Source organism: Dermochelys coriacea, chromosome 1 (genome assembly GCF_009764565.3).
Source record: "Dermochelys coriacea isolate rDerCor1 chromosome 1, rDerCor1.pri.v4, whole genome shotgun sequence".
Taxonomy (NCBI): Eukaryota; Metazoa; Chordata; order Testudines; family Dermochelyidae; genus Dermochelys; species Dermochelys coriacea.
Window position 1 is genome coordinate 270926353 of NC_050068.2, and position 20470 is coordinate 270946822.

General features: G+C 44.0%; 1 protein-coding gene across 2 annotated transcripts; it reads right to left on the bottom strand.

Annotated features, from left to right (window-relative positions):
* Positions 1 to 1136: 1136 nt before the first annotated feature.
* SOCS2 (suppressor of cytokine signaling 2) lies at positions 1137 to 18977 on the bottom strand. Of its 2 annotated transcripts, none has more exons than XM_043492307.1 (4): positions 18512 to 18977; positions 17870 to 18122; positions 15729 to 16180; positions 1137 to 1331 (listed from the first exon to the last, which is right to left on the bottom strand). In XM_043492307.1, exons 2-4 carry the CDS (start codon positions 18006 to 18008, stop codon positions 1263 to 1265), a joined length of 660 nt encoding a protein of 219 aa, XP_043348242.1. In that variant the 5' UTR covers positions 18009 to 18122; positions 18512 to 18977; the 3' UTR covers positions 1137 to 1262. The 2 variants fall into 2 exon arrangements, 1 of the variants encoding a protein (XP_043348242.1); XR_006274227.1 differs by lacking the exon at positions 1137 to 1331 and adding an exon at positions 7926 to 10025 and having other exon boundaries at positions 10381 to 16180; positions 18512 to 18975.
* Positions 18978 to 20470: the final 1493 nt, after the last annotated feature.

The window sequence follows — 20470 nt, forward strand, 5'->3', positions numbered from 1 at the left end:
TCTGATCCTCGGTCCGTTCCCGTATCTGGGCAGAGTTTCTCTGGGCGGCGTCCTCTGACTCCCTTGACGCCTTTGAGGAGCAGTGGGCGCTGTCCGGGGTTCTCTGCTCGATGTCCCCGTCCAGTTCCCTTTGTTTGACTTTCTGAACACACTCCTGTCCCGTTATTTCATTAGTTGTCCCCCGAAATTAATTGGAATCTAGGTCCTGTGGATCCCCTTCTAGGCTTCGCCCACCCACTTCCCAGATCCCAAAAGGACTATTCTTCCATAGCCATCTTGCCTTGCCCCGTCACACAAGGTAGGTGAGGGAATATATTTTATTGCACCAACTTCTGTTGATGAGAGGATGAGCTTACCCAGAGCTCTTCTTTGGACCAACAGAAGTTGGTTCAGTACAAGATATCGGTCCAGTACAAGATATCACCCTCCTTGCCTAGAGCCACATTTAACAAAAACGGTGACTAGTTTCAATAGTACAGAAACCCACTCAAAACTTCAAACTGATTTTAGTGGGGAGCTTATATATGAGAAGTGAATTTTTGTTGAAACTGAACTTGTATCCAGAATATATCTTCATTTATAAACTCCTCTTTTGGAAGCAGAAAGCAATATATTGTGTTAAGCCTGATATATATTATCTGGAAAAAATCAGTAACAAAGATTCCTCAAAGGATTCCATATCTACATGCTACATAACTTTGATAAATATGATCTCATAATAGCACACGAGGGAATAAACTTTCAAAAAAGCTTGCTACTTGCTTGTTTCCTAATTAGAAGGCTGTATGTAATTTCCTGTCTTCTGATCGTCATATTATGTATGGTTTACATAATTCTTTGGAGATGTAAAACTCTCAAAGTGTTAAAAAATAGGACCACTAGTAGTAGTATTTATTGCATTCTTCCCCCCGTGCAACTGAATGATTCTGTGTGTTTCATATTTGAACATGGGGCAGTAGGTTAGTTGTACTATCCAATTTATATTTTTGTGAACTATCACTGTAATACACTTTGGGTTTGATCCTGAGAAGTGCTGCACTTGCCCAACTTCTGTGGACTTTAATGGGAATTGAAGGTGCTCCGAAGTACACAGGATTGGGCCTAGGTTCATGGGTTTTGTTTTTTTTTGGGTCAATCACTCATGAGTTTCTCTAAATGATTAAGAACAATATTTAGTCCTAATGGATCTTTTTATTCCTGCTTTCTTTTAAATCTACTTACCTGAAATCTGTTGGGCTTGTTGTAACAAGCATTTGGACTCATTATTCAGTGGAGGCATTGACTTCCATCGTAAGTGTGTGCTCAGCCACATGAAAGTACCACACCCAGAGCTGTAATGTATACAGTATTATACACAGTTACCTACTTCGAACCTCATTTAAACAGCTGCATAAAACTTAAAACAAATGAAAAAAACTTTCCCATATAAGAGAAATATTGGTAAACTAGGACCCATCTCAGCAAAAACACTGGTATTTTTACATTGTATGTACTGTACTTCAGATGCCATATACAAACCAATACTTGTTTATTGCTATTAATAGTATCTTATTAAATATGAACATCTCTTTCTCAAGAGTCTATTTTATCTAGATAGTTGAAAACGTAATACTTAAACAACAGGAGCCTATGATCCATAGATCCAATAGTGTGATTTAATGTAATTTCTTGTCACATATCATCAAAATATTTTCTTCTGAGTGAGGATAAGTGTCAGACATCATGTGTGCTTGAGTGATGACAGATGCTTGCTTTTTATAACTTAATTTATTTTTTAAACTCAGTTTGCAGCACATATTGTATCTGGGGACTGCAATAGGGATTAAAGAAAAGAGCGGCTATATTACCAGAATGCGTTGCCTTGAAGATGTAGGCAGTCACAGTGAGTGAGTCTGCTACCAGCTGCTCTGAGTGCTGAGGACTCTCCTTTAAGAAACAAAAATAGCAGCTGCTGCGGCTGCTCCTGAAAATTTTGCCACCTTGTTATGCAAATCTAATTTGTACGTACAGTTTAAATCACTCAGACAATTAAGCATATTTGAAGTTGTTTATGGAAACTTTTCTCAGCTATTTGTTGGGGACTGTACTCCAGAAATATCTGCGACAAAGCTAAGAGTATATAAACCAAAGTATTATTGGTTAGAGCTAATCTACTGCATATGCTAGGTGTATTTTGCATTATCAAGTTGAGTCTGACTAAAAAAAAAACCCAACAAACAAACCTCCATACCTCTTTTCCTTCAATTTTTTTTCACTGATGTATGGCTTACAGCAAAGTTAATACTTTATGTGGGCCCAGGACACATTACAACCTAAAAGGCAAGGTTCAAGGTATACGGGATTTGAGAAGCGTTTTAAAAGAGTTACAATATATTTTATCAGTATATATACTATCACTTACGTAGCATTTCTGGAGAGGCAGTCTATTAGCAAATCTAAAAGAATATTTGAAAGTAGTCAGCCCCCAAAAAATTGGCACACCCATTTTCTGGGATGATTTCAATGTGAGGCATTTAAATTATTTTAAAATAATGGCTAAATAGCATCTTACTCTAACACTTCCGTAAATGTGACTGAACGATTTTACCTTACATACATCTACAGATTTGTCAGTTTTTCAGGACTAGACATTCAGATTAAATCATTACTACTTGACTCAAACTGGTGTACCAATATATCATTTACACATTAGTGTATTTTATTGAGGTAGACAATCACACAAATGGACAAGTTCTTCCTTCTTGAGCAGCAACACCAGTGACCCGAAAGAGGTATATTATAATTGTACCTAAAGTGCAACTGAGATGTTTGTCAGTCTTTCAAACACCAGGGAGAGTTTGTAGGGCTGGCAGTGAGGAAATCCAGTATTTGTAAACAGAGCAAAACTGACATGGAATCATGGACGACAATAAACAAGGAACCTCAGGATCCATTTATACAGTCACTCTTCAGAGCAGTCATGTGGTTTCTGAAAGCCTCCCTTCACAATTTTCCACTTTTCTGGTGGCCTGGTTGTTTCTCTCAGATGTATACAGAATATAAGGAATCATATTATCCAGGCCTGGGGTGACCAAACACTGAGACCTGGAATGTCACATCTCCGGAAGCCTGACAATTGTACTTAATGTGCATACATTTGAAAATTTTAAAAAAATGAACATCTGACTGGACCTGTGCCTTCCTTAACATGACACAAACTGTTACTTTGATTTATTGTATAGTGCCCAGAAGCGTCACAGGCACTTCACAGAAGAGAGAGAAATTCATAGAGTAAAATCCTGACCCCACTGAAGTCAATAGCAAAGCTGACTGATTTTAGTCATGCCAGAATTTACCCGTTGTCTTTGACCCAAAGAGCTTAGGCCCAAATCCACAAAGGTACTTACATGCTTAAGTCCCAGTTTTAGGTTCCACTGCAATCCACAAAACCCCAACCAAACTCTGTAGGTGCCTTAACTCATTCAGCACCTCAGTTTTCAGGGTAGAAGTGCCATAAGTGATTGTTTCTGCCTCTGGGCACAAGTGCTGCTGCCTCCCTCTAGGTATGTCACACCTAAGCCCCAGGGCAAATCACAGACTTTGGGAAGATAGGCATTCATAGTCATGCATGGGGCCTGATCCAGTAGGTAGCCTTTGAATACTCCAATGGGATCAGATGCCATTCCAAATGGCTGGAGGTAGTGATGAGGCCCAGCTTATAAGTTTAGCCCCATGATTAGCATATTCACCTGGGATGTGGATGACCTAGATTCACTTTCTCCCCTTTCTATCAGAGGGGAGAAAGGATTTAAACAGGCTTCTCCCACATCTCAGGCACTCCGTGCTATGGGACTCCCTCAGTCTCTCCTGTTGAAGCTGCTCCCTGGTGGTTAACTAGTGAAAGTGATAGGAACTGGGGGACTGGAGCCAGGGGTCTCCTACCTCCCAGATGGCTGCCCTAACCACTGGAGTGGTTTCTTTCTCTCTCTCTGGTCCAAAGACCATTTAAGTAAGTATCCACAGTGGAACAGTTATTGGGCCTGAGAGAGAGCAAGCAAGAGAGAATGACTATAATCCCCTGGTTAGAGCACCCACCTGCGATGTGGGAGACCCTGGGTCCAGTCCCCCAGCACCTATCACCTTTCCTTGGCATCTCCCATTGGCTACTTTCGGTGACTCTGCACCTAGTGTGTTGCCTTTTGTGGATCACATTCTTAGGCACCTGTCTCTCCTCAAACACTATATAGGGAGGCTGGTGTCTAACTCAGCTTTCTGGATCACAGTGTTGTTCGTGTGCTTTTCTAGGTGCCTAAAAGTTAGATGCTGCAACGTTCAGTGATGCAATGCCGAAGTCCTTTCATAGATCCCTCCTGGCCAAAGTAAGTGTAGACATGAAGCAACGAGTTAGAATGACAATCAGGAGGAGATGGGGCAGGAAACGATGAGAGCAACATCAAGATGATCATGTGGTTAATCCATTTAAGGCACGTGATTGTCTTGGTGTTTTCTTTAAATATAAAGCAATAACTGGAAACAGTAAATGTAGTTCTGGCTGTTTAAGTTCATCAGCAGCAATAGACATTGGAAGTTGATTATCTCTGTGTTTCCCCTGTAGTTAGGGCAAGAATGCAGAAGCAACACTTCAGGACTGCATGGACTTCCTTTGGCTAAAATATCTAGATTATGGTGGCCTGTCAAAATCTGTGGGAAGCAAACTGCTCAGCCTCCCACTCTGATAATGCTATTATTTTCTTTAAACATGGATTACTAGAGATCAAAATACCAGACTTTACAAGTGACCACACATTAAAAAAAAAAAAAAAAAACCACGCTGAGAATTTCATGCAGCTTCTCATAAAAGTGGCATGGCTGTAGGGAAGAACCCCTGGGAGGTATCTATGGAGCGTTCTGGGGGAATGGAGGGGTCATAAAAGTGGCAGAACCAAAATAACTGTGCGCCTCCCTTGTCTTCTCGTATGCTTGCCAAAGCTCCTTTATTTTCACACAGCACTGCTGCATGTCCCTAGTATAGTCCTTCTCCCCCAAGCCCTGTGCAATCTTGGCATACATGTCAGCATTTCTTCTGCTGGATCGGAACTCTGCCTACTCAGACTCTTCTCCCCCACCCTCCCAAACAATAAGATCCACCACCTCCTGTGTCCTCCATGCTGGAGTGGGTTTGCAGCCTTGAGTCTCCATGATCAGCTGTGCTGGCGAGCTCTCCATACTGATCAAACAGGAACTGAATATTCCAAAGTTTCCGGGGCTTTAACAGAGAGCAACCATTTCCTGCGTACCTGGCTCACATGCAGTAGAGTTAACCACTCTGGAGAGTGCTTACAGCAGAGCATTGTGGGACACCTCCTGGAGGCTAATTCATTCAAATTGCACAACGCAGTGTCTACACTATCCCCATGTTGACCCATGGATGTCAAATCAGGCACTATGCCTCTTGCAGAGGTGGAGTACGGAAGTCGACTTTACAGGCCACTTAAGTCGGTGGAAGGGACTTGGTAGCGTAGACACATACAGACGCTCCCCAGGTTACACAAGACCCGACTGACACAAATTCGCACTTACGGAAAAAGTTCCATCAGCTAGAAATAGGAGGAGTTTTATTGGCGTAACATTCGGGTATACATTTCCGACTTACACAAAACTCAAGTTATGCAAGGCTTTCTGGTCAGACGCAGGTCAACTTAACGCAGGTTATGTCAACCTACGTTTGTAGTATAGACCAGGCCTGAGATTCTGCTCCATAGCAAAAAGCTGTATAATCATGGAGGACTCCAATTTGAGTGATATAGGCTTGAAATCTCATGCAGCCATTAAAAAAAAAAAAAATCCTTGGAATTTCTAACATTTAGATTAGTTTCCTAACTCAAAATGTGTTGGATGTCTTCGTGATATATAAAAATTAATGGTACCTTAGGTACAAATTGATCATGACATTTTTAATGTACAAACAGAAAGTTCAGACCAGTGATTTTTATATATAAAATAAAAAAGTGTGTGCGCGCGCGCACACACACACATCCTTTAACAGGACTGAATTCACAAAGCTGAAAACGATTCTGAGCCAAAAATCAGCTGGGAGGAAGAACAAATCAGAAAAATGTAAATAATAATTAGGAATTGTTTAAGAAATCTTCTCTAGATGCCCCCAAAGCCACAATCGAGGAAGATGGCTGTTAAAAAACCACTTTGGGCTAAAAGGGAAGTGAAGGCAGCTATAAAGAATAGTAATATGGAAGAAAGGGGAAGTTGACAGTAAGGAAAATAAACCAAACTAGTAATTGTAGAAAGTAGATAAGGGAGGCAAAGGGACACAAGAAAGCTATAGTCAGGAGAGTTAAGGACAATAGATGGTTTAAGTTTTATAATTAACTGTCAATCAACATGGGTTTGTGGAAAATAGAACCTGACAGACTAAGCTGATAAAATATATCTTAAAAAAAAATTATTTGAGATTACAAATTTCGTTGATAAAGATAGTTGTGTTGATCTACCATACTTAGACTTCTGTAAGGCATTTGACTCAGTACTGCATGACATTTTGATTAAAAAAATATATATATAAAATTAACATGGCACACAGGTCTCAAAATGTAAATGGGGAATCATCATTGAACAGGTGAGTTTCTAGAGGAATTCTGCAAGGATCAGTTCTTGGCCCTAGGCGCATTAGCATTTTATTAGTGACCTGGCTGGAAACATAAAAATTTGCAGAAGACAAAAATTGGGGGAGTGGTAAATAAAGAAGACAAGTCACTGATACCAAGTGATTTGAAAGCCTGGTAAACTGGGCGCAAGCAAACAATATGCATTTTAATATGTCTAAATGTAAACATACACATCTAGAAACAAAGAATGTAGTCATGCTTACAGAATGGGGGACTCTATACTAGAAAGCAGTGACTCTGAAAAAGATTTGAGGATTGTAATGGCTAGTCAGCTGAACAAGAGCTCCCAGTGTAAAATAATGGACTAATGTAATCCTGGGGTGCACAAACAGAGTAACCTTGAGTAGGTATAAGAGAGATTATTTTAACTCTGTATTTGGACTGCTGCTAGAATACTGTGTCCAGTTCTGCTATCCACAATTCAAGGATGTTGATAAATTGGAGGGGATTCAGAGCAGGCCTACAAGAATAGTTAAAAGGATTAGGAAACATGCCTGATAGTGATAGACTTAAGGAGCTCAATCTATTTAGTATAACAGAGAGTTAAGGGGTGATTTGATTAGTACCTAACACAGAAAAAATATATAATAATGGGCTCTTCAATCTAGCAGAGAAAGGTATAAACACAATCCAATGGCTAGAAGTTGAACAAAGACAAATTCAGACTGGAAATTATGCATACGTTTTTAACAGTGCAAGTAATTAATAATTGGAACAGTTACCAAGGGTCATGGTGGATTCTCCAGCATTGATAATTTTTAAATTAGGATTGGATGTTTCTCTAAAAGATATGCTCTAGGGAAATTCTATAATCTGTGTTATACAGGAAGTCAGGCCAGATGATCACAGTGGTCACTTTTGGCCTTGGAAGCCATGAATAAAGCTTGAACTGTTCATATAATACCTAATTTAAAATAATTTCTACAAAAATGTAACTTTTGATGAACAGTACTGGAAGTAATTTTTCTTAATTATATTTAATCTGGTATGGATAATCTATGGCCAAAAAAAAGATATTGTGTAGCTCTAAGAGCAGAACAACCTTCAAGTGTTCATATAGCATATTCCTTACAGGAAGAAATCCCTCGAATGCATGGCAATAAACATTTGCAACAGATATTTGCAAAGTCCAATAGATATTTTCCACCTAAGCAATGTTTAGTTCATTGTTTAAAGTACATACATAATGTATTTCATTTTTTAATGTTCTTTATGCAGTGAATCTACAAGTTGAATTTTAAAAGTACCTTTATGGACGAAATATTGAAAAATCTCAATGTTTAATGTTTCAGGCTTACAGAAAAAAATTAAAATGAAAAGCAATTATTTTAATAGTGTGTGAATCAGACATATTGAACCACATATACAAACTAACCCTAAACATCTGACTTTGACCAATAAGGGAAAGAAAATTAAGAGTCAGGTTGGGTTTGAAATAAAATTTCAGCCCTATTTTATTTACAAATTACAACATATCAAACATAAAAGTAGTTGCCTGGCATTTTAAATACAGGGAAGATTAGAAACCTGGTTTTACTATTTAAAAGGAAGAAATTAAGTACCTTATTTTGGTAAGCTTATATTTCTTATCCCAACTTTGAAATGGCCAAATCAATATACGTTACATTTTTAAAAGGCTAAAACTTTCAGGGTACATTTTAAGAGGACATTCATGACTCATAGAAAGTTTTGCAAAGTAGTGTATTCAGAGACTTGTCATTTTCTACAGGATCCATTTTAAAACAAACCAGGCTCCTCCAATTCTCTACTACTCTATTTATTCCCTGGTTGTAGTGAAACTACTGTTTTCTTTGACGTTGCTGTGGATTCATTATGTTGTCGGAGACAATCAGGGAGCAAAGAGAGAGCAGATGAATGTCTTCAAAACACTGATCTTAACGCAAGCAACTTTCTTTACAGATAATGTCCCTCTGAAGTACTTCAACTAATTTCCCTCAGACAGGCATTCTGTTGCTATTGCTTGTGTAATGAAGTCACATATGATGCTTGGTTTCTTATTTTCATTTCTCCCCACCAAAGCATACCCATATAAAGACATTACCACCACTGTAGCTTAAATTCATGGCAGGTATTATTAAAGTATAACTGAGTTAAAACAATTAACAAAAATGTAATTAACAATACAAACCTTCACAATCCTTACATATAAGCACACATAGATTGTATCTTATAAAGGCTAAGTCCTGTATAAAACTGCTTTTCATATAAGAAAGTGAAACAACAAGGAATTCTATAAACAAAACAAAACAATCTCAGAAATAATGATCCATGACTTTTTCCTTACTAAAGATGGTATTTTAATTATGTCCATCTTTGCTGGGGAGGAGAAGGAAAGTTGTCCCATTATATCATTAATTATGGCTACAGTCCCACAGTTAGAACTGTACATGTGGAACCTCTGTGCTATGTATTATGGGATGAGAAATGAGTAGAGGTTTTGTGGAGATTCAGATATTACGTGGGAAACTTTTCAGCAATGAGTGATATACAGTACTGAAGGGTAACAGAAAAGCCCACCCTGAATTATGGAACAAATCCAAAGCCCATCAAACTCAATGAAAGACTGACTCCATCTGATTGTAGGACTGGGGCCTGAACATGTATATTTAAATGTGGTTGTATGTGTTAAAATTAAAGTGATCTTACAGTGGTTCTGACAAAGCAATATACCATGCAACTGTTTCTCACACAGAGACTATAGAGCCTGATCTAAAGCCTATTGAAGTCAATAGGAATTTTTCTATGGACTTTGGACTGGTCCTATATGAAGCATATTTCAGACATTTATTTTTCTGCAGCAGGCAGAATTTAAGCCTCAATTATTTAATGCTGAAAGCCAATTTGCTCCAAAACAAAATAATCATTTATATAAGCCATGCCAGTGAAAGAAAAATAGAGGCACACATTTGATTTGGTTGTTTTCTTATTTTAACTGTGTATCAGAGTCAACACGGAAAACTTCCTGCATAATAGCCATCCCAATCTTTTCTAATAAAATCTCTGCTTGTTTCTCATCCCCAACTACATAGAGTTCTGCGCCGATAACAAATTTTGTATCTGCAAACATGGTCTGTGGGTATAAAGTAGATAGCTACAGATTTGCAGGGCTCTACAAATACACAGCTTTTGTTCTTGTAGTTTAATTTTTTTTTCTTAATGCTGTTGCCTCAACATTCAGTTTCTGGAGCATTTTTCAATTTATTCATTCATTCTTGGTTGGTCCCAAGTGTGTGTGTGGGGGGGTGGACAGGGGAGAAGAAGACCCTCTCCTTTTTAAATAGGGTTTATTTTAGATTTTTGACTGCAATAAAGAGCCACATGGTTTATCACTGAAGTCAGACACTATAAGTCTGATAAAAGAAAAGGAGTACTTGTGGCACCTTAGAGACTAACAAATTTATTAGAACATAAGCTTTCGTGAGCTACAGCTCACTTCATCGGATGCATTTGGTGGAAAATACAGAGGGGAGATTTGATATATACACACACAGAGAACATGAAACAATGGGTTTATCATACACACTGTAAGGAGAGTGATCACTTAAGATAAGCCAGGCTTATCCACCAAATGCATCCGATGAAGTGAGCTGTAGCTCACGAAAGCTTATGCTCAAATAAATTTGTTAGTCTCTAAGGTGCCACAAGTACTCCTTTTCTTTTTTGCGAATACAGACTAACACGGCTGCTACTCTGAAACCTATAAGTCTGATAGTTTCTTATTGCTCTCTAAAGCGCTCTTTGGAAATATGTAGACTCTATGTAAACTGTCTCTTCTTCAGCATATTAGGTATTTATTGTATTTCTTAATCAATTAAGTCCTTGCCCTCTGCCCCGCTAAGAACCCAACAGCCACATGTTTTTACCATGTGCTTGGTCTTTTAAGTTCAGTCTTATAGGCAAAGCCATATATGGATTTCAGTTATTTCTTCTCTTCCCCTGCATGCCCCTCCGGGGGATCTTTAAACTCACTCTCCACCTGCACTATTAGTATTATAGTACCTAGGAACACTAGTCACAGCCCAGGACCCCATTGTGCTAGGTGCTGTACAAACAACGAACAAGACAACAGTCCCTGCTCCCATGACCATACAATATAAGAGACAACAGATGGGAAACAATCAGACAATATTGGGCAGCACGAAGAAGTGGTTTTCATGATCTTCAGATCAAGATAACAGGCATTCTCACACCCACTTCCTTTGTGTGGACTGGCTAGCTCACTCATGGAGGTGGTTTCTAATTATACTGTTGGTTTGGAAATTGAAGGAATGTTTTTATGCAATAGAATATATCACAATTTCTACAATGTTGTTCAAGCCATTCTTCTTGCACAAAAAGGTTTCTTAAAACTTATTTGGGTTTCAAATCGCAAACAAATTAGAGAACCCTTTTAAACATTTAATTTATGCATTTTGGCTGCATCAGTATAATGCCTAGAATTTATTTTAGTGATAGAAAGGCAACCATGTTTGAAACATGAATAGACTATTCATGAAAGACACCCAATTCTAAATGCTCTCTTCCTATCAAATATTTTGAGGGGAGGAGAAAACGATAAATCCTGCACATGCTGAGAAGGCTTCAATAGGAATAATATCAATAGATCCTTTTGTACGTATGCAAAACAAAACAAACTTATAAAACTAATTGGGCTGAAACAGGAAGATGCTTCATTTAACTCCACTATTGGGTATAAGCTTCTGTAGTAAGGGAAATTACCTACTGGAAGTTTGTCTGAGCCATGACCAAGGTGGGTAACTAATAGAACATTGCCCATCCTGTTTTATTTAGGAAGGGCTAATTCTTATACTTCCATGCTGTGGGCAAAGAAAGACTGGCTCATTAGAATGGAAGACCACACTATTTTCCCTTCTCAACTCCACACCTTCTACACAGTAATTATAGGGAGTGTTTACTCAGAATATTACATAAATTACAATATTAAAGAGGTCAGATTAAAATTTAACGGGATGGATACAGCTGCCTGGTTACATTTCCACCCCATCCACCCATTTTGTAGATGAGCCATTTATTCTCCCTGCCTATGGTATAAGCAGCACTGAAACCCTTCATATTGAACAATTAAAGATGGAGCCTCCAAATTCACACTTCAGTACGGAGTTTTAGTACACTCGGTATTTGTACTGCCAACTTGTAATTTTCATCATGAGTCTTTCAATACTTAGAGGGTTTTTTCCTTGAAGTTCCACCCTCCTGCAATTGAGAGAATCTCAGATTTCAATTAATTAAAAATAATAAATTTCTAGCCCTTACCATTGCAGGGAAGAACTGGAAAATATGGAACTTCAATGCTCAAAAAAGCAAACAAGACCCAGCACTTTTTTTTTTTTTTTTTTTTTTAAGACTCCGGATTTAATGCAATCTCGTGATTTGTGTTCTGATTCTCATATTTTGAGCATTTAGGATTAGCAATGCTGATTCAGTCTGTTTGAGCTTACTACAGATTCAAGGCAACATTACAGCAGTTAGAGTCAGATTTGGAATTGAGAGAGCTATGAGTTTAAAGATTAACATTCTAAGCATTGCAGCAAAATCCACAAAGCCACCCTACTCCCACTGCTTTTTAAGAAGTTTGCCTCATGATTGTGCCCTAGAATCGAAGAACTACTCTACATGAGGGATTTTTGCATCTATGCAATTTACCACAGCCTGCTGTACTGTATGAGTATGAAGTGGGGCTTGCACTGGTGCAATTAACCTTGGTTTCAAGTTGTGGTAAGTCACACCAGTGTACTGTCTACACCAGGGACTTGCACCAGCCTAGCTGAACCAGTGTTAAGGTCCGTAATGTAGACAAGATCTAGGCCAGGGGTTCTCAAACTGGGAATTGGAATCCCTAAGGGGGTCGCAAGATTCTTACATGGGGGGGGGTCGTGAGCTGTCAGCCTCCACCCCAAACCCCGCTTTGCTTCCAGCATTTATAATGGTGTTAAATATAAATTAAAAACACTTTAAATATATAAGGGGGTGGAGGGTGTCACACTCAGAGGCTTGCTATGTGAAAGGGGTCACCAGTACAAAAGTTTGAGAACCACTGACCTAGGCTTTCATAGGGAGGATGTTTGCCCTCACATCTATTCAAAATGCTGTTTCTTCAAAGCACATCACATCCACCACCACTATGTCCCTCCAGTACATTAAGCACAAGCTGCTTGTCTTTACCAAGAAGCAGTTCTGGATTGCAATGGCGCCAGTGGCTCCACGGAGCCAGGTCCATGCTCAGAAGGGGCCCTGGCCTGCTCTGCTTGCACTGCGCCCCAAGACCCTGCTAGCTTCCCCCCCATACTTGCTCCTCTTGGCCTGCCTGCCAGGTGGCAAAGGGTTCCTCTCCGCTCCCTGGCCCCACCCCCTGGCCGGACCCCAGTGCACCTCTGCCTCTCTGCTTCCTACCACCTGTGGGGCCCTTCCTGTCTCCCCAGAGCTGAGCCACCTGGGACTGGTGCAGACGTCTGGCCAGTCTCAGCCGAGGAGGGGAGGGGGGAGAGGGCACAGCAGAAAGACAATGTGGGGGCCTTGGCTAAGCCCCTCTAGGCAAGTGCATCTTGAGAGAGCCTGGCAAGGGCAGACTCTGGCCTGGCTGATCGCACCTCTCCTGAAGAGAAGGAGCAATTCCTGGCCCTGGGACCAGCCTTGGCTGCGCTGCCAGCTCAGCCTTGCAGACACAGTTGCCTCCCAGCAGGCCAGTGAGTGTGGCCAGGAAGCAGGGTGTGGGGGAGTAGGTCTCTTGGGAGCTGGGGGTGGGGCTGCGCTGTGAGGGGGTGGGGAAGGTGTGTGTGTTAGGGCATGTGGGAGGGTGCTGGGCAGTTGTAGTGGGGCTGTGGCAGGGGTGGTGCTGTGCAGGGCACTGTGCATTTGTGGGTGGGTCTGGGGGGGCTCTGGCCATAGGGAGTTGGGAGGGGTGTTGGGCAGGGGGACTGTGTGATGTGGCATGGGCCTGCCCCCAAGGGGAAGAGGCATGCTGGCAGCATAGGGCTGGGCAGGCCACTGTGCATCTGGCAACTGCCAGTTTGTAAATAGTGCCCTCACACTGGGCAGAGTAGGGCCGCCCCCGCCATGGCATGCCCCATTGCCTCTAGCTGTCCCCTCGCTCTGGAGACTGACCTCCCCGCACCATGCTCCATTGCCTCCATGGGGGCCCACAAATATGTTTGGCACTGGGCCCACAAAAGGTTAATCCAGCCCTGCCAAGAAGCACTTCTAATCCCACTCTACCTAGCTGATTGATAGAATAATAAGGTACTGTCTCCTTCACTTGGCTGACATTCCCAGTCTTCACCTTCTCTTTTGCTGACCCATATACACTGGAAAGCCTCCAACAAAAACTCATCTAACTATGCTGCGAGGCCTACAAGACACCCGCTGGCCCATTGTCACTGGCAAGCCATGACTCACATTCATTGTACTAAGTCAATAACTTACTGTTGTCTCCTAACAACCCTACTCCCCAAAACAACTCTAATTTGTTTGAACCACTTTTCTAACACATGGTTGATTCTTTGTGAGGGTAAGGACTATCTTTAGGAGTGTGTAGTCTCTCCTTCCCCTCCCCCCACAACTTAGTACAATACCTCCCCTCCACCCTGTGGCATCCCTGAAGCCAAATGACCATTAAATATCACATTTGCCAAAAACAAAAAAACCCAACAAACCACACCACCAGCAGTTAGTTATCAGCAAGCATAAGAGCTTGCTGTTGGCAGTAGTAGCACATCTCAATGGATCTGGTGAGTGGGGGAAGAGCAGGGAGGAGACAGAAAGCACTAAAAGCCACTGGAGCTAAAAGATCATCTCGCATGAGCTCAACCACCCCCCACCCAACTGAAATTTCCAGCCAATAACTGTAGTGTAGTCATGTGTTTTCAATACAAGTGAATCTGCAAATACTGAAAATATACATGCAACAAGTAAATAGCAGAATAGAGGGAGACTTTGGTAGCTGCTGCCAAATGTTCTGGTTTGCTACTGGGAGACAGAGCCTTGCAGCAATCTCCAGGTCCAGCATGCCATACATGACGCCTTGGTCCCAAAGTACTCCAGAATTAGGGTTCCCCAGAAAACAGACCAGTGGTTAGACTAAGAAGGCATGATGGGATCAGAGAGCTCTACTCTTGTGCACTTCTAGAAAAATCAAATACAGAAAGAAAAAAAAATCCCAATGAAAAAGAAAAAGTACAACTCTGAAAATGCTTCAAATGGGCCTTGGAGCCTGAGTTGGGGGATTCTTGTCATATAGACTGAAGTCTCTTTAGATTAATAGATATTGGGTCTGGACAGTAGCATAAAGGAGTTTTGCTCAAAAACAAGAACCCCAGTTTGTTTTGCAGCATTTCAACCTGGACAGGTTTAGCTTATAGTGAGTCTTGGAAGTCCTTGTTCAAGCTCTGTTCTATTTGAAAAATGTAGACATTAAGATAATCTTAACCCTTTGCCTGTTTATAAAAATGATGACAGAGCAAAAAAACAGTGGACCAGTTCCCCTATGTAAACACATATTTCTATTACCCTACTGTTACACACACACACGTGTGTGTGTGTGCATGCATCTGTGCCTCATTCTAAATTATATATGTGTGTACACACACACGCACACTTATGAGAGTAGGGTCTTCATCCCATTTACAGCTTCTGGGAGCTACTGCAATACAAATATCATCTTTGCTATTTTATGTACCAATGGTGGCCATTACAGTGCTCTACACCATTTTCTTCAAACATAACACTACAGTTTGGACAGGATCTCAAGTCCTCACAAGTTAATATGATGCCAACATACCTTGTTAAAGAGACTGCAGCCTTACCCCCTCCACTCCCATCAAATATATGATTTGGGAAGGCTGTGCGCAGAACCTTATTTGGAGGCATTTTAAAATCCAAACCTTCCCTCTCGCTCCCCCCCGACTGACCCTATTTTAATAATAAATTCTATGCTGAATTATATAGCTGGATACTCAGTTCTTTGGCTGATCTTAATAGTTGCATTCAAAGTTACTCTATGTGAGACATATTTAGAAAAGATATTTATACCTGGTATTGATACTCTTTCAAGTACTCTTTTAACCTTGTTGGTAAAGGCAGTTCCAAGATCTTATTTGTACATTTGTTTATAGTTATTCTACAGTGATGTTGCAGAGATGGAGTTGAAGTATATAGAGGTTTGTTCAAATAAAGATGCACTGTTCCATTTGATGGAGTTTCAGGCCCAGTTTTTCTATCCTTGCATGTAAGAACATAGTATTCAATCAGATGGACCACACTATCAAATTGTTTAAGCCGAGATCTGACACATACGATGGAGTCCAGTCTGAATTTGCCGTCTTGATACTCGATACGCAGATTGGTTGGTCCAGCTGATGTTTTTACAGAGATAGTCAGTAGGTACTCCGAATGGGAGCTGTCTCTAACCAAGAAAGTACCTTCAGGAGTATCCTGTAATCTCTCTTTGGCTTCAGCAACATTCATACTGCCCCAGTACCACCCTGTTAGAAGAGGGAGATGTTGTTGTTGTTGTTTTTTCTCCACACAAAAATTGCAAAAAGTTTTTATGGTATCTTATTTCCTTTATGACTAGAAAAAGCAAGTACTATAACTTGCCAAGAAGCAAGCATCGTAAAATGTCTATTAAATATTTAACTTAGTTTATTGTACAATGTATCATCATGACCCTGTCAGGTCACTATTTCCATGTGTATTCCTGTGTGAATAAGTATTAGATTTCAAAATTTGCTGACAACTATAGGGGGAAACTATCATATACCATCCTGTGTACAACATCCCAAATAAGTTCATATCAAACTACATAAATGCTTAAAGTCAAGAATGATCCTACTTTTAATAATTCTGGTTAGCTTATTAGTCAAATGATATCTGTATTAATTAGAAATAAAACAGTACAAGTAAGAGGAAATCTATGTTGAGAGACAAGGCTTCCATTCTGGCAGTCTAATGAAGATAAAAATCTGCATTTTGTAATGCCTTTGATTGTCCCGTGACCTACAAGTATCCTTCACTTTAAAAACCAAACATTTCTACAGCTGTATGATGAGTTATTTTTCCTTTTCCACATTTGAGTGATATAAATATAACTGAAGAGGTTTTTAAAAAAAAAGTGTATGGGAATTTCAGAGGGCTAAACTAAACTCTTCTGGAGTTTGGGAAATTCAAGTTTGATACTATTTTTAACAATTTATTTTTCCCTGGACAGTAATTCCAAATTCCATCTGGGATAACAATGTAATGTAAGTGTTTCATGATTTTATTAAGGCTTAATTTTTATATATAAAGTGAAGCTATCTTTAACAAAAAAAGATGGTTCTCACAGAGAATTTGTAAGAGTAGTTTTTCCACCAGATACCATCTTTCCAAAACAGGCAACTTGAAGTTAGAGGATTTAAAAAAAAAAAAAAAAAAAAGTTTTCTATTTATTTTTAAAATAGAAACCCAGTAATCTACAACTGGATTTATTTCCTCCCCCCTTCATTGCTGCCTATAGGATTAAGGTTTTGTCTCTTCCTTCTTCTCTACCTAAAGATAGAGAGACAGGAAACAAAGCCCCCGCCCCGAGCTGGTTTCTAAGAAGCAGTCAGCACAGCAAGACAATTTTTTTTTTAAAAAACCAGCAGTTAAAAGCGACGTGGTTGCAGGGCGCGCAGCGCTGGGTGACTCAAGGGCGAGCGGATTAGCATGAAATTGCTACAAATCGCTAGTCCGCCCGCAGCCCGAGGGAAGGGAGCGCGGGCAAGGCGGCTCCTCGCGAGTCTCCCGCGCCCCGCTGTCTGGCGCAGAGCTGACCGGGCCGGGGCTAGCCCGAGGAAGCGGCACCTCTGCCCGCGGAGTCGGAGGGGAGGGCAGCGAAGCCAGCCCCCGCCCAGATGGGGATGTGACCCAGCCTTTGGGCTAGCAGGCAGCTTATCTGCCACTGAGGGGAGATACGGGACGCTCCCACCGGCCGCCCGCCCGGCCAGACTCCCGGGGCCCGGGGAAGCAAGACCGGCCCTGCAAGGGGCAGCGATAGGTTGAGGCACCTCCACGCCGCGGCTACCTCCGCCTCCCCAGGCGGGAGATAAGTGCCCCGGGACCAAGCCCTGCGGTAGCCCGGCTCAGCCGCGATGCATATGCCCGGCCGATTCCCCGGGGAAAGCGCTTGTGCCCCCGGCTCGCTCGCTCACCTGCCCGCCTCAGCTCCTCCATGGCCGCGGCCAGGCGCTCCGCCGCCGCCGCCCTCTCGGTCACCTCAGCCCCGGGACCCCGCCACTCGGCCCCGGCCCGCTCCGCACCATCCGAGGACTCGGAAGAGCGCAGAGTCATTTGGGGGGGAGGCAGAAGTCGCCCGGGAAGGCTCCGCTCCAGCCCCGCGGCGCCCGGCTCTCAGCGCCGCTCGGACATGCCCCCAGCCCCTTGCCCGGGGCGCCCGGCCGCAGCCTGCAAGCGGAGAGGGGAGCGAGATTTACCGCCGAGCCCCCCAGCCCGCGCTTCCCCGCACCCAGCCCAGCGCCCACTTCCCGAGGGCCGGAGCGACCTCTCCCCGCGCCCAGGCGGGGAAGGAGCCGCCCGCAGGCAGACGGGGCAGCCCCCCACTCGGCGCCGAGACTCGCCTCTCCCCCGGGGCGGCGGACCTGGCTAGGAGCCCCGGGGGCGCAGCTCTAGCCGACGGGCCGAGTCCGCAGCGCGGGGAGGGAGCGGAGGGGCCGCCTCGCTCCAGCCAGGGCACCGCCGCTGTTGCTGCTGTCGAGGAACACGCGGCCCCGCCAACACCACCACCTGGCGCGGCCGCAGAGGAAGGCGCCTGGGGAACCGAGCCCGGCTCTTACCTTCGCCTCACCAGCGTCCCTGGGTCAGTAGCCGGGCGGGGGGGCGGGGAGGGGACTTGGAGACAAGAAGCCAGGCGGGGGCCGCCGGGCGGGCTCAGGTGGGGGGCAAGCAGGTTGCTCTTATTCGCTGGGCTGTGGCTGCGCGGAGCAGGGGGCGCCGGGGCGAAGCGGGAGGCGGACGGGGAGCCCCTCTCTCTCCCCCCCCCCCACCGCGCAGGCCTCCGCTCAGGGGAGCGGGCTCGGGCCGCCCCGGCGGCGCGGAGCCGCGTGCACGTATTTAGCCCGGGGCGCCCCCCGCCTCTCCGCGCTGGTGACTGCACAGGCTGCTTTCCAGGAACTTTCCAGGAACCGCATCATGTGACAGCGCCAGCTCTGGCGCCTCCGCGCTGAAGGGGAGTCGGGCCGCCGCCGCCGCCGCCGCCGCCAGGCGTGGAGCTGCCCCAGCAGCCGCCCCTCCCACCCCGCACGGCAGGGAGAGGACACACCCGGCTGGGGTAGGGCACGGGGCCTCCCGGGGCGAGCGAATCCTCCCTCCGCCGGCGCATCGCTGCTCTGCGGAGCCCCGTCCTCGGGCCCACGCGGTCGGGGGCGCGGCCGGAGGTCGAGGAGGATAGGCTGGGGTCGGCGGGCGAGGCAGCGCGTCAGGCGGCTGCTGTGATCGCAGCGTGGCTGGCGGCCGCAGCCCCGGGCCGGGTGCCGCTGTAGGGTCGAGCCGCCCTCCCACGCCGTCTGCCCCAGCGTCGCATGGCCGGCTGCAGCCCACACATGCTAGCTATTCCCTGTGTCCCTGGGCTGACTGACCCAGGAAACCCTCTTCTCCGCCCGGGAGCAGTCGTTGCTTTTCGGGATACAAAACAGGGTCCCTCCTTAAGAGCCGAGTGGCGCTTCTGGAGAGACTCCCGCAGCAAGCGGATCGCCCTCGCCCTGCCTGCACGCCTCCGGAGTTGGGCGTCCCAACCTCTCGCTACGCTTGGTGTTGTTTCTTTTTCCCAGGGAAAGTCGGCACTCGGGAGGTGTAGTGGCACCTGAGCCTTGCGCAGTGATAACAGTGCTCGGGAGTTCCCTTTGGGGAAATCAGTCTCAGGCCCATTAGGTGCTTAAAGGGGCACTGCCAAGAGTTACAGAGTAGCAACCTGTATCCGCAAAAAGAAAAGGAGGACTTGTGGCACCTTAGAGACTAACACACTTATTTGAGCATCACAAACAGCCACGTGGGGCAGGTCCGTCTCCCCTGGGGACCCGGGGAGCCAGCACCCTAGAGACTAACAAATTTATTTGAGCATCACAGACAGCCACGCGGGGAGGCCCGTCTCCCCTCGGGACCCGGCACCTGCCAGGCAGGCCCGTCTCCCCTCGGGACCCGGGAGCTGGCCGGGTCCCGGGTCCCGAGGGGAGACGGGCCTGCCCCGCGTGGCTGTCTGTGATGCACAAATAAATTTGTTAGTCTCTAAGATGCCACAAGTACTTCTTTTCTTTTTGCCAAGAGTTAGAAACTCTTTACACAGATGTTTTTATAGTTGAAACTCCTGCCCCCCACACATCCAGGCACTAAAATATCTTATTATTACAACCATCTACTAGGCTGTTATTCCATTTTTATATAATCTGTAAACTGCCTTTGGTGGGGCTCACAAAAATGATGCACTGTAGTCCCTCCCCTGGCTTTGCATTAGCTCCTAAGTAACCAACACCATTCAGCATTGCTCAGGGCCGTTGCTGTTTTGGTAGGAGGCTTGTAAGGATTAGATTTTTGCCTGGAAATGTTGATAAATGTGGATTTCACTGGACAGACACCTGTGGAAAATATTTCCATTGATGATAACTGAAATTTACAGATAGGCAAAGTAAGAAAAATGCTGCTTGATAACTGCTTGATTTAAGTGTATTTAGTTTGTATATTTTGATGTGAGTTGACAGCTAGTGTTTTACCAGTTATAAAGTTATGTCTCAACATCTACT

Excerpts from the sequence above, each read along its gene's own strand:
- SOCS2 (XM_043492307.1), bottom strand. The coding sequence starts at position 18,008 with ATGACTCTGCGCTCTTCCGAGTCCTCGGATGGTGCGGAGCGGGCCGGG. Across the intron at positions 16,181-17,869 it reads GGAGGAGCTGAGGCGGGCAG|GGTGGTACTGGGGCAGTATG; the intron begins GTGAGCGAGCGA and ends CTCTTCTAACAG. Across the intron at positions 1,332-15,728 it reads TGAAAGAGTATCAATACCAG|CTCTGGGTGTGGTACTTTCA; the intron begins GTATAAATATCT and ends TATACATTACAG.